General features: G+C 32.2%; 1 protein-coding gene across 5 annotated transcripts in view; it reads left to right on the top strand.

Annotated features, from left to right (window-relative positions):
* The window catches only part of LOC130668516 (neurotrimin-like), a 137,839-nt gene that overhangs the window by 112,496 nt on the left and 10,234 nt on the right, over positions 1-15,109 (top strand). Inside the window, exon 1 of one of the 5 annotated variants that reach the window (XM_057470854.1) lies at positions 9,217-9,390. The exons of 3 other annotated variants lie outside the window; for them this stretch is intronic. In XM_057470854.1, the coding sequence (XP_057326837.1) occupies positions 9,324-9,390 (67 nt within the window). In that variant the 5' untranslated portion in view covers positions 9,217-9,323. Of the gene's footprint in view, positions 1-9,216; positions 9,391-15,109 lie in introns of those variants that run through there. One more of the 5 variants, XM_057470863.1, reaches the window with a different exon arrangement.

Below are 15,109 nucleotides of genomic sequence, written 5' to 3'. Positions count from 1 at the left end.
ACACTGCATAGTTTATAGAAGCGAGTAAATGGCTTCTAACATCCGCAAATAAGTTTAATCTAGAAATGAAGATTTAGAGGGAAAAAAAGTATTGCTGAGGAATCGATAACAGAGAACCCGCTACTATTGGTTCGTTAGAGTAACGAATTTGATTTGTTGGGGTAACAGACTTTAATTTGTTGTAAAATTATGGTCACTAACTTTTCAGTGCGTTCTAATTATTTATTTTAATTCATCAAATTTTTATATATTATAATGCCCGAGTAAAAAAATTTCAAGCCAAAATATTAACGAAAATTTTTTCTCGTCCGAAAGAAGCCTAAAATAGGCCGACTCTATGTAAAGGCCAATTTTTAGCCTGTTTATTAAGAATAACAAAATTTCGGCCAAATTTTGACCTTTTCCAATAAAATTCTATAATTTCGGCGTGATTTCGGTCAAATTTAGTGTTTTCGGTCCATTTAAACTTAATATTTTTACGTGGGTAACAACTGAAAATTGTATGCGTAGAGATACTTATGAAAAGATTAACATGAGCTTTAATTTAAAATTTGAATCGATAATCATACATCTATAGTGATCAAGCTGTTCTTTTTCAACCAGTGCTTTAATCTCAATGTTGTGAAAGTTACAAATGTTTCAATGAGGACAGTATTGGCTCTAATCCGACTTTCGGAACTCGAGAAAATGACAGATTTAACGCTTTGTAATCTAAAGTATAAATTTTAACGATTTTTGAATAGACATTAGAAATTTTAAAAGGAAACACTGGCAGTGAATTTATTTTATAGAATAGAGTACCATTAGCTATCATCAATTAAATTGATTAACTTTTCGTTCATTGCGATGTGAGCTCTGTGCTTCAAAACACTATTCAATATACAGAGCATCGCTATAATGGTAGTAAATTATCTAAACGACACATCGGGGGAATAGTGAAACGATCTATGAACTTTTTTTTAAAAATTTATAGTTATCCTAAAGCCATTTATAGAAAGTTGAACAAAAATATTCGGCATTATAACAAATTTGATCAAAATCTTACAATTAATTCATATATATATCATATATATAATTATTTGTTTGAAAATGATGATATCTATGTATTTGGTACTAAAAAAAGTAGTCTTACATAAGAAGTATATATTATGATTGACAAAATTGTCAGATTATCCTGTATTATTTTTTTCAAGTTATAATACACCGATGCCTTCACTGCATCGAATAATCTCGTAACAGCTGTGGCAGGATCGTGTGAGCGCATATTGCACACTCCAAACGCGAAACGTTATGGGTGTGTTCTCTAACTCGGGCGATGTATTCGCACCAACAGTTGGACATATGGACTACGTTTTAACGTAAATGTTTTGTTATAATACAGTAAAATATAACCTAACTCGATTTTGTTTCACAATTTCTGAGCAACGTTGCCCTGTATTAAGAATACTAAAATATTTAAGGCATTTTAAATCAACAAAAAATACAATGAAGTAAGTGACAAAGCTGTAGTAAATTTACTACATGTTGAAAAATTTATATAAATTATGAATATATTATAATAATTTAATACCACAATTTTAACCGAATATGGTAACTTTCGAGTTTTAGTAACTTCTTCACAAGATTTATCAAATTTGATAAATGGAAAACGTCATTTGCTGATTTGTTTCCAGTTATGTCTGTTGTTATGTAAATTTATTTTTATACCCTGGGCGTTTGTGCAGAATTTTTTTTTTATATTATGTCTTTATAGTCTGTCAAAGTCAAAAGTTCAGTCTTTGCAACGACTCATCATTATTATCGAGTACTTGTCGAGTAACACAGAGGTAGCTTGTAATGTCCAAGAGGATGCCTTTGTCTCCTCGTTAAAACTAAATGGAGAACCCAGGCGTTGACTCTAGAGCTTCGGTATTAGCTTTGCACCATTGCTGTCTACATCAAACACTGATGAGAGAATCAGAGTGAACGCGTGGGTCGTATACCTTCCTATTCGTTATCCAACATGTCACGTTAACTGGAGTAGTATATAATATCATAAAATAAAGGCATAAAAATAAAGCCAAATGTATGTAAATTGTATTTCCATAAAACATATTAATAAAGCTTGTAAATTAGAAATTCGAGCTTTGCGAGTTTAATTATGTAATTTCAATTTAATTGATGCAATCATGATTTGAAAATTAATTCAAAAGCTTTTGCGAATTTTAAATTGAATTAATGGTGTAAAAAATCTTCGGTGTAAATTCTCCATCCATTACATATTTACTTGCTAGATAGTGTTGAAATTTTTAATTCACACAGCATAAGTTTAAGATATTTGGTGTAATTTTTACACCCAAATTTCTGCATCGAGTCATTTACACTAGACCGAGTTCAAAAGTGTAATGATCGATGCGTTCGTCGTATACTAACACACTATAAAATTTTTTGGCGTGAAAATGGTCCTCTTGGACTTGACACGGTCTACTTGGTGTAAATTGACGGTGTGAAATTTTCTTGGTATATATTTTCCTACGGGATATATCTAGCGACAGATATGGAAATCGTTTTTCAAAGCATAGCAATACAAGTAAATGAAAACAGCGACTAATTTTAGCACAAATTTTTTAATTCAAAATAATTAATTGTATATGAAATTAACATCAAATAGCATATTTCCAACTTGTATAGTACATTCTGAAAAAAATTTCAGGTAATAGTTGTCGAATAAGTTTTAGTGCTTGTCAAATTCTCGGTAGAAAAGCCAATTTATCCTGAGGCAGGTACAAACGTCAAAGCGATGCACTAGAATAATGTCGATGGTGGTTAGATCGACGTTGGACTGGCGTTTGCTTCGCTAACCTATGATCTTTGATGGTCTCCGAGCACGTTCCAATGTTAGAAGCTACTTGGAAATCTCTCTCCTCTGGCGAGTTCATAGAACTGCTTATACAATTAATTAGATTTCCTTTTGCGCTGCTCATTCATCGAAATTCTATTTATGCTTTAAGACTTTCGTGATTTTAGCTCGCCGACTTCTGTTGGTAATTGGTAGTAATACCAATTTCTAATATGCTTTGCATCACGAAATGTTGACTTGAATGACCCATTTGATATGATGAATGTGATTTCAATTAATGCAAAAATTATATAAAATAATGGACTTACAATTTGATTTAAGCGGATCGAACATCGTATGTTTAGAGTCAAAAGTATTGAAAATTTTATTGTTTACTGGAAATTTAACACCTTGAAGAAAATGAAGATAAGAAGAGCATTGGGCAAAGATAAGGAAGAAACCTTCTCAATAGAGTCAAATTCTATTGAGTCGGATTCCATTAACTCGGACTTTTCCTCAGTATAACCCCTCCCTGATTGAGAAACCTAATTTGAAATAATTCAAACACGATCCGAAACAATTCAAAGTCGGCAAAATTGACTATATATAGATATACACTTTAGCATGGAGTGAATCATTCCAAATGAAATTTCTGAATCAGGGCTACTACGAGCTACGCTGACTCCTATCCGAAGCTATACATTTGTATGTGTCTGTGTATATTTATCTATGCATCGTTCATTCAGATGTAAGTGCGCATGCGTGTAATTTACTCTTTCAAGGAGAAGGGGCATTCGATAACCCGGAACTTCCAGGAAATTTCCGCTTCTCCGACTAAAGGTCCGAGTTAATGGAATTCAACTGCCCATAGTTTCCCAAGTCGATAAATTAAAATTTTGACGTAATTTAAACATAATCGTCTTCACTCTGTGTTCGGCAGCCATTCGCTTTACTTTTTTCATCTGCTCAACCAGTTACTGAATCGGTTACTGAATCGGTTACTATTTTACAAAAATGAGTCTGATGAAATTATGAAAATTTTTATGTCAGAACAGATCAATTGGTAGATTTAGTTTTTGCCTTTGGAAAAGTTTCCGTTAGCCCGGAAGGTTTGCTGGCATTATGGTAGGAAATTTCAGTATTGGCTTTAAAAAGTCAACTAAATTAATGGCTTGTTTCCGCGCATTAAATATTTGGTATTCCAGACTGCGAACTTAAATTTGTCTCTCATAATTAAAAAATGTTTTCATACATTAATTCTCAATTTTCCTAGAGGTCATTATAAAATACCTGTCCTTTGATAAAATAAATCGTAGTTTCGGTTGTTTATATTTAAGTATGAGTAAATTTTTCGTTGGAACTATTTATTCTTTTCAACTCTAACGAGTTTTCTACGATAATAATTTGTTGCATACATCTGAAACTTAATTATCAGATTACTTTGGCGCGAGCATTGACAAAAGGAGAAAATGTACTAGAAGACCGAGACAGCAGAGAGATAGTCGATGGAATAGTGGAAATCTAAAATGAACTTAACCTTATCTCAGTTTATGAAAAACATGGAAATTCTTTGCTTTTCTCTACTGCTTTGGTTGACTGGTTCTAATGCAAATTTTGCGGCAAATAAAAATCTACGAATAAGAGTTTTATAGAATCCTCTTTTGAATTTAAGAAAAGTGGATAACATTTTTTCAGAAAATATTCGCAGACTTTCTTGCGATTTCACATTTGTAATGCACTTTTTCAATTGACTAAATATTCAGAAAAGTTTCTCTTTATTACACAAAAAATTATTTCAAATTTAATAGACAACATTTCTAAGGATTAATTGGCGTTTTGGTCAGCCTCGAAATTTCTCGCTATATTCTCAAGCTTTCATGTTAACTCTTAAGCTTGTCATGCTTACCAATACGATACAGTAATTTTCGATGATTTTATTCGAGAAGTTTCCAATTTGGTAATAAAAATAATCTCTATGTACAAACTTTTTGGTCACGATCTGATAAAAACAAACTGGATAAAGCGACAAAATTACCATAAAATTGCTTGAAAAATTTCGATCAATTTTTGGTATTAATTTTTAGATTAAGTTCGTGATCCATACATTTAGCGAAGCAAACACGAAGACATGAAGTAAATATATCCGTACTATAGTAATGCTAATTCTGTTTGATATAATCTTCTATTCTAACTTTAACTTTAAAACTGGTACTATCTTAAATAAAATCACTTAGAATAAAGCTGAAATCGAAGGATTCACTTAATGATCCATTAAAACCCATCAAATATGTATGAACAATTTTATTTTAATCGTAATTTTGAAATATAAGAGAAAGCCGGACAAAATGGGCGCACTGCGAAAAAAACTGTGTTTTAAAGAAAACGTTAAATTTATTACTTATCACTTGTAATTGGAAGAATTAAGACAAATTTTCGATTAGTGTTATTTCTTATAGTTTTTAGAACTCTGACCTTATAAAATAATAATGGCTGAAACTGTGCAGGTGTGGAATTAACAGAAAACAGAAAGAGTTTGTGCCTTAGTGCCATAAAATCGATTGCATTATCCACAGCGAATTTATTTGTGAAGTATTTGTGTGTAAATATAAAAAAACCTTTTTTACTACCTGCCTGATTTAACTTGAGCATGACTGCACAAAATACAATATCCTAGGTAGCAACGGACCATAACCGAGTCGAAAAACTTTATTTGACCCTTTGAATCCTGGTAGAACCTCAATCCAACCACCACAACCTACTCTGAACTTCGAATAAACTTCCTTGACCTAATTTTGTTAGTCATCTTTAATCGCATGGCATAGCTTCACTTAAACTTTGCCAGCGTCATCGATAGTTTAGTAAAAATCCTGACACAAAAAAATCAGCTTCAATTGAACTTTCCTCGCCTCATTGTATTCTACTTTTGTTTGATCTAATAATCAAATTTCGCGTTTCGGAAGTGCAGCTTTAATTCAAGTAAAAAGGATGATTTTTAACATAATTTATGAGTCAAAAGACATGGAACGGCTATTACATTTTTTTAAAAATAATCATTCAAGTCCATTTACCGAGGAAATTTCGTTGACTAATTTTTTAGAAATGCCCGATATTGTCTAGGGCACAAGGGAGTAGTTTTCAGAAATCTAGGTACCGACAGTTCCGTATGTGAAATTCCTACACAGGAATCCGGGTCACAGTTTCCTATGTGGATTTTCTGGATGAAAAACCAGATAACCAGTTTCCTATGTGAAGTTCCTACATGAGAATCCAGGCACTCACGGTTTCCTATGTGGATTCCCACATGGATTTTTTTGATAGGAACATCTCTAGAATGTCATGAAACCTTAAAGAATCAAATAATGGAACCAAAATTTGTGTTTATCACACTATTCGAACTTAAATATCCCGTTATACCCCACCAACCCTAATTTGTGAATACGTATAAGCAGTGGAAATGCATTAGACTTGAGTAAAAATACTCGGTAAATCATTTAATATTTATAGGAGTGCTTTTGTATTTTAAAACGGCTGCATAAGTTTTGTTTCGGCATTGATAAAATAAGATAAAGTATTTCTTTTTCACCTTTTTTATTGGTTGTAATCAAAAGAACCGAACAATTGATTTAATTTTTACTGAGAAAGAAAAAAGTATAAGCCAAAAAGTATTTTGAGTTAGTGTTACTAATTTTAAACTGCCAATGGCACGATATAAGTTCATGAAAAACTTTAAAAACTTTTTTCTTGATCGTGTTTGAATGGTCGCTGGATACTGAAGAAAATGGTAGAAAGAAAAGTTGGTTGGCAAAAAAAGTCGTACGTGCTAGGACCGTTAGAGTACAGAGAAAAAAACATGTAGTGAATTGCGAGAAATTGCTATAACCGCAAGCAAAGAAAAGAAGCGCTGGGGACGATCGTTGCGTGGACTGGATAGAAAGACAGACCAAGTAAAGTTTGAGAATAGCTGTGAAGTTGCTAAGGCCTAGGTGGTTTATATCAGCCGTGTACTTCGATTCAAAAGCGAGACGACGTAGAAAGGGAATTTAATAGGATGAGATGGTGCCAGCCAACAAGAAAGTTTACTTGCGCGCACCAGTATTTCGGTCATTGTTTCAAATGCTCGTTCTGCACTACTTACCTAACTTAATACTGAAGTTGGCAACATTTCCAATAATATTTTAATACTACTGAAACTATATATATATACATAAATATTATATGAGATTATTTATACGAGATATAACAGGCCTTGTCATCACAATAACTTTCGTAAATCTTAATGGATCAAAATGAAATTTCATATGCATATTCCTGAGATTGAAGTCTGGATGACGTTCGAAGATGAAAATATTCCAAAAAATTTTGATAAAATTGACATCTATTGATTCGAACATTTGTTTTTTTTTATTAAGTTTCGATTTATTTGGTCATACGCATGTTACACTGTAAAAAATCGAGAGTAAATACGGATTTTATTTCAATCCGAATTCAATTGGAATTCAGGAGTTAAAAAAAGAATTACCCCCCCCCCCCAAATGGAATAAATAGGGATTTTTTGAGCGTCGATATTTCTCATCATTTTCAGACTTTTACTTTGCGTACTAAACAAACTTTCGTTTCTGTACTTATAATAGTACATTACGCAACGAGTGGACCAAGTCAGCCATTATTCGTTAAGCGCTATGATTTTAGCATGAGCCAAAGGCGAGCACACAAGAGCCGTAGGCGAGAGCTAAAGAATTTAATATTAAATATAAACACCTAATTAAAAATTCATAAATATGTTAGTATGCCATTCTAAAACTATTTGACGTCAACGCTTTGTAATAGTAGAGTGCGTGTAAGAAAGGTATTCAATAATGACTGCAAGAGAGTCATTATCAGCTCATTACGTCACGCTGGTGGAAAATCTAGAAATCTGCATAACCTCCTCATTTATAATAGTACACCGGTCGATTAACGACCATTTAGGGTTCACTTTACAGCTATGATAAAACAGGATAACCGTGCACGCTTTTAATAAAGTATATATCACACCATATTTTGTTGTGATTAATTGTTAACTTTTTTTCTGAAAAATCTCTTTTATTCTGGCTACCGGGTGACATTCGTTTCATTTTTAATATAAAAAAAAATTGACTTTTTTCATCGGGTTGATCAATCACAAATATTCTGTCGTGAAGTAATTGGAAATGCGAACAATTTAAAAAACAAACAAAAATAAAATTTTATAAGTAAATAGGCGACGTTATAACATATTCAATGCAATTTTTATACACGATAATATTTATTTAAAATAATTATTTCCGTGGTTCTGAAAATCCTTAAAAAATAAATCCTATCAATTTATTGATTAATCTATTATTATTATAATCATCACCTATAGGCTAAATCGAAATCTATTCAAAATTTCTTTCTTTGTATTTTATACTCATTTATAGTAATTTTCAATTTTATAGTAGTTTTTTCTCTACATCAGCCAATCAACAGTATATAAAGCTTTTGATTTCAAAGTATTAGAAATGCATGAGATTTGTAATGACTTTATAATGTCCTAGAATTCATTCAATTTAAATGTAAAGATTAACCGGAATCGAAATTTCAGGGCTGTCTTATTCGTATTTTTTTCTCGTGCATTCAAGACACAAATACGACAATTACGGATTTCCATAGACGTCAACTTTCCAGCAATACCCCGGGTAAAAGTATTGAACCGAAAATACGGCGAGAAGGCTAATTTTGGCCGAAATCAGACCAAAACCATAAAAATTTGGTCAAAGAGACCTAAATTTGGCCGAAAACACTCCGATATTTCATTGTTCTTAATAAACAGGCCACCAGTTGGCCAATAAATTGAGTCAGCCTATTTTCTGTTTTTTTGAGGTCTAATTAATTTTCCGTCATGTGTTCACTACCTAGGCCGATTGTTGGCCACTCTTCGGCCGAGAAAAATTCGAAAATCCGAACGCGCTATTATTTAGATGAAATTACGTTTTCAAAATGAATTATTCAAATACTAAAAACTATGAAAAACAAACATTTAAAACTAATTCCTTTTTCGAAACGTTGGTTTAATTATTAATTGGAAATCCTTGAAATTTTTTACAGTTTCAAGCATTAAGTTACGAAGCTTATTTAATAAATATTTAATAAGCTTTAGGAAATGTTCAACATAGCAGTGAAAAGTGAACTTTCGTATGATTGTTCTATGGTCAAAATACACTTTTAAGTTCGCCTGGCTATATTCATCTCCGAGGATGTATCACGGTAGGACAGGCGGCACCCAGGGTGCTGGTGGTGAAAGGCACGTGAAAGCACAATCGAGCGCATGCGAATTGAGAACTATCTTGATAATCCCGCAGGAGGTAGCGATAGCTCGCTGCATAAAGGGGATGAGATAGGACATAGTAAGCGCGCGGGACGAACCCCTGGCGTGAAAATTGTCAGTTCGCACCGAGATTTCGGAGCGAAGTGTTCACGTTGTGGTGTTATAAATTATAATAGATGGATGTCGCTGATTCACAATATCATCATCGCTTTTCATGTGGTTGCGGTTATTTCATGGGTTGTGAAAGGTCAGTGACAAGTTAATCAATATCAATACGTCCATTGTTTATTGAACATTTTCTTGTGATTTAACAATAATTCACTGCACGGCTTGTTAGATCTTATAGATAAATACTTCACTAATTTCGTTTTTGACGATTAATTTAGAAATGACACCAATAACGTAATCAATCTTTTAAATACGTAGTCAGAGGTACCACTAGACCTCGAATTGTTGAATAAGAATGACACCAACCAGGAGATATTTAATAGTTGAGGTTTCCGAGCACACTGATGAATGCTTCTATGTAATTTCGCGTATAAATACTTGAATAAATTTTAAAAATTACTGCGAAGATCGAGATTTCATAAATTTAGTAATTAGTCTATCACTTGGACGTGATCTTTCTCTGGTTTATCAAAATTATGAAGCTCAGTAATTATTAATTTTTGTAAGTAATTTGGAAAGCCTGGATAAGTAATTGTGATTCGTGGAAAATTATACGTCATTCAATCTAAAAATATTAAATATACCATTCTACCGTCTTTAAGTATCTGCAGTATAAATATTTTTGTGGCATTTACTATTCTTGTCATTTCTCACAGTTGTATATAGGTTTCTACCAGGTACTCAAATAAGAATTCTCTAATATACATTCTTAAATAAATTTATACGAAATTGCTCGTACTTACATTGTTGAAAAATTCATCCTTTTCTTGACTATTTAAATTAAGTATTTTTTGGCGACAACTCAAATTTAATTAGAATTTGAAGAAATTTTCATAGAAAATATCTTGTGTATTGTTTTTTTATATTGATGCTATATAGCAATAAAAAAATCTGAAATTTTGATTAAATACTTTTTTCTTTAGTAGACAAGAATATAATACGCTGGAAAAATTTCGAGTCTGTGGTGTGGTCTGAATGATTTGGTGTTGAAATTTTCAACACTGTCGGTGTGGAAGTTACATGACGCACGGGTTCAAACTTTTTACCGTGTAAATTACAATGTTCACACCACCAATGATGTAATTGTATAAGTTCTTTATTGAAACTCGAGTACTTCTACACTAAGTATTCAATTTTTATTTGAACTTTAGAACTTTACACGGGCGTGTAGTGTAAAATAATGGTGTAAAAAATAATCGTTGTAAATTATCCGTCCGTGTAATTTTCACATGGTGTAATCTACTACTCTTGTAGAAGTTCTACCTTTTTGATCACGGGAATACCCACACCCACTCTATTCCGTACTGTGATTCTTGAAGTCCCGTACGAAAAAAGTATATATCCGGAATATATACGGGCAAAATTGAATGTATGTCTCATATATGCAGCATACATTCAGATTTGCCCGAATATATACGGATGTATACTTTTTCAGTGCGGGGTAACAATATAGTAAAACTATTTATTTTTTTATTTATTTATTACATGAAAACATTGAGCTTATAATGCTCTCGATGTTTTAAAAGATGGCTTAGTTCACTCTTAGACGATTCGTTACGAAAGATTACGTCGGTCGTAAATGTAGCATGACCGTGGATGCTATCGGACTGAACGCCATTCTAGAACCTAGTGAAGAGGGTCACAGATATAGTTAAACATCGTTCATAGATCTCAGACTGTAGTACATTTAGGGTCGTAAATTTTTAAAGAGTTAAATCGTTAACGTCAGCTAATAAGAAATGATTTCACTTAGGATATTTATTGCGTTAAAAAAAACAGCTTTCTTTTTCCATTGAGACTATGGACTAACCCTAGAAGTTCCAGTTCTTTAGAAGTAATGGATGAATATCTTGATATTGAAATAGTTCTTGCAAATTCAAAAATGTTGAGCATACATAAAACCATCTTTGAAATTTTCGAAATCAAACGTAACTTGAACTTCAAAACAGGCTTTTTTTAATAGTACCAATGTCAACATACTTATCACGTTATCACCAATAATGCAATGCGCAGCAACCTCTTGAGAAAAAATGGTTGGATCAGATTATATATAATCATATCTGAACGGTTAGGTGTTACTGTATCCAAATATTGGCAGGATCTAAGTATATATGACTATATATAATCATGCATAACTGTATATAATTTTTTATAGTTATATGTGATCAGATCCAATCATTCTTTTTCGGATAAATTGAAATAATAAAATCAATTGAATTAAAAAATGAATTTATATTACCGCAATTATATGTCGTAGTGATCAATAATTGTAATTTTTTTTAACAATTTACTTCTTTTGTCAATGAAAATAATTATAATGTCATGCATAAATATGTATGCTTATATATGATTAGATATAATTATATATAATCATACAGAAATTTGGAGATAATTATACAGAACTATATATGGTCATATTCAATTATACATAGTTATATATAATCATTGTTTTGGACTCCTAAATGTGTTACCAAAAATAGTTATTTTTGATTCTAAATTCATCAAAATTTTGAAATTATTTTACGAAAGTACTGTAAGTGATATATTTATATCACCCCTCGGGTACTTTTGTAGGATCACCTTCAGTAGAATTGGCGAAAAAATCTCTACACGGAGAAAAATGTTGGCTCGAAACCTACCAATTTTTATTATGCTGTTGACCAAACTTGAAACAGGAAGGGAAGCATCCAAAAAATTATTATGCTCATACGAAAAATTATTATGCTGTATCATAATACTTTCTACGCGCGAGACACTCATCGATAAGATTTACTAACAATTACTTCCATATACATTATAATAGCTGTGATGCGGCATAATAATTTTCCATAAGAGCATAATAATTTTTGGGATGCTCCCCTTCCTGTTTCAAGTTTGGCCGACAGCATAATGAAAATTTGTAGGTTTTGAGCCAACATTTTTCTCCGTGTAGATTGATTGATTTCTCCATATTTATACTTTGCTTGTTTAATTAATTGTTAATAAAAGAGAATTAGCACAAATTTTTGAAGCCACTTTTTTTTGCAAGTAAAAAGATAGTGTAAGGCTATGTTACGAAAATAAAAAAGGTTTCGGAACAGTGGAAGATCATGTCATGAGTGGAAAGGTCGATGTCAGCTTATCGCCCGTGAAACTTGCTTCGAACGTGCCTTGCTCTCTCGCAATTTTCGCTTATCCTCAACTTCTAGTTATATCCCCTCTACTTTCGGTAGACTGTAAAACACCACAATGCACTCTCGGCTGTATATTTTCTTTCTTCACTAACTCGGAATCTTTTACAGTATTTCCTTTTCCTCTTTCTTACACTTTTTTTATTCAGGCTAAGAAAATCTTATAATTAGAATAGCGAAAATGTTTCAGGAAATATTATCAATCACTTGTTTAAATTTTTTACTGGTTTGCCTCTAGTAATTCGTGATCTAATTAGTTTATTATTTCTCGTTCTATGGAATCAAATTGGTCTAGAATCCCAATTATTTTTGCCCACTTTAAGCGGTGAAAAATATTAAATCGTTAGTTGTATCTGGGTTGAAAAATTTGATCAATCATCAGTTTGATAAATCGTTTTATGGCCTCGTTAATTAATGGTTGAACTTCCCTAAAAAATTAAGTTCAGTCTGTCTGTTTGAAAAACGTCTTTATTACATGAGGACATCACGACTAAATCTCAAAGAGGCCAAATACGGACTAGATAAAATAAATGTATTCATTATCATTATTTTATGTCAAAAACTCTGATTTGTTCCTAGAAGCGACTAGATAAATAATATAAATTACGAAAGCGAGGTCGCCATTAGTCTGTATAAGCTCAGTATGTATAGCAAGGGTGAAAATTCAAGTGAATTTGACCGTTTTCATGACATATCTAAATATCGCAATTATATCAGACGGCAAAACATCAGCAGCCAAAAATTTTTATTTAAAAGTAAGTTTTTACGTATTCAATTCTAATTACAAACTGAACAAAAAAATTACACTCATAGTTCTTCGAGATTATCAACACACGTTTTCCTCTGTATCAGTCATTGATTTTACAATGACATTCATTGACTTCAATATTTCAACCTCAAATAAAAGTTTTTTATGGCGAAGTTGAGCGTACTCGAATTTACGCTCTACGAGTGAAATGTAAAAAAAAACTTCAGCTTTTAGATAACTTACGTCAGCATGTAAATTTACCGCGCTTAGATTTGCAGTATTCATATTGTACTATTTGCCTCATTCAATGCGTCATGCAGATCCGGATTACCAGCCTTTAACACAGTTACGTCTAAAGCCTAAATAGCAAGTAATTGAATATCGCGAAATGCAAAATAGTATGCCAGTTAATTAATGATTAGTTGTCATTATAATTACCCCAGCTCTTCATGCAACCAAAAAGTCATTACCAAAGTCCTCATTCGCTATGTACTGTTCAATTGTAAAACCAATAACGAATATAGTCAAGCATTTAAGCGACTGTAAAGTTTAATACTAAAAAGTACATCTCATAAAACTCTTTTTTAAAACCGTGACTTTTGCAGAAGTATCTAAAAATTGTCTAGTTTCTTATTCCGAGTACCGCGCTACTGATAATGAGTCTTTTTCGAATTTATCTTGGAAAATTTAAAAGATTAATTAACGAATGACTAATTCTCACATTTAATATTGTCACTCGCTTACATAAATATATATCACTTCTAAAAATTTTTGGTGAGCAATATCAAACTGTGTGCTTGTAACACGGTTGAGTATTTTCATTTACGCCTTTCGATGTTATTATCAAAGTAATCGAGAGTTTTAAATAAAGAACTTACATATATTTACACCATTGATAGTGTCAAGTTCAAATTTACACGGTCAAAAATTTAACACAGTCGTATAACTTCGACACCGGCAGGATTTAAAATTTTAACACCAAATCGTTCACACTACACCTCGAACTCAAATTTTCTTGCAGTGTACAAACATATTTACATACACACTGCAAATATTGACATCTGATAAAAACTTAATTTTCGAAAATCGAACTGAAAACAATAACTTTCAAATTTTTCGTTTTCTTAGCGGAACGTTGAAAATTTATGAAATTATGTTTATTTTTAAGTTAGCTTTCTGGATAGCAGCATAATAAAAGTTTAAATGATTTAATACACAATAGTTGCAGCAGTTAAATTAGTATATATTGTAAGCGTTTTTAAAAATGTGAAATGAGGTGATAGGTTAATTACACGCTAGCGCGTAACGTGGCCTAAGCAAGGTTAAACTTTGGACACCATTGATTTGTGGGCAACTACTACGGACGGAGGAGAAGCAAGAGTGAGCAAGAGTAAGAGAAAAGGAGACAAGAAAAGGGAATGAGAGTCAACTACTCTTGGGTGAGATCGTGTAGGTGATCAAGAAACTTCTTGAGAAGCCGGTTCTCTCTCATCTCCGGAGCTCCAGGCTAGAAGAGGCCAACGTTTCGTAGTACCAACGTTAGTGGTTTCAAGTCCATAGGAAACTTTGTTGTACCCTAAAGCAAGATTACGCAAGCTACCACTTGCTACTCCGACATTTCGCACGTTGTCTTATTATCCTTAGGTATTGGCAAACGTTTTTTCAAGTTCAAATCTACTTCAATCACGATTATAGTAGTTTTATCGAGCGCATTGATTGATGCATCAATTTTCAGCCAATATTGATTATATAAATGATAATCAAGTAATATTAACATATAGCGAACGCCGTATTTTCATTTCATAGCAAATATTGTCTACACTAAGATATTGGGCTCTATAAATTATATAATCCAAAAAATACGACTTATTAACGAATAA

The sequence above is a fragment of the Microplitis mediator genome, chromosome 1, assembly GCF_029852145.1.
Source record: "Microplitis mediator isolate UGA2020A chromosome 1, iyMicMedi2.1, whole genome shotgun sequence".
NCBI lineage: Eukaryota > Metazoa > Arthropoda > Insecta > Hymenoptera > Braconidae > Microplitis > Microplitis mediator.
This window is presented reverse-complemented; position numbering and strand designations above follow the sequence as displayed.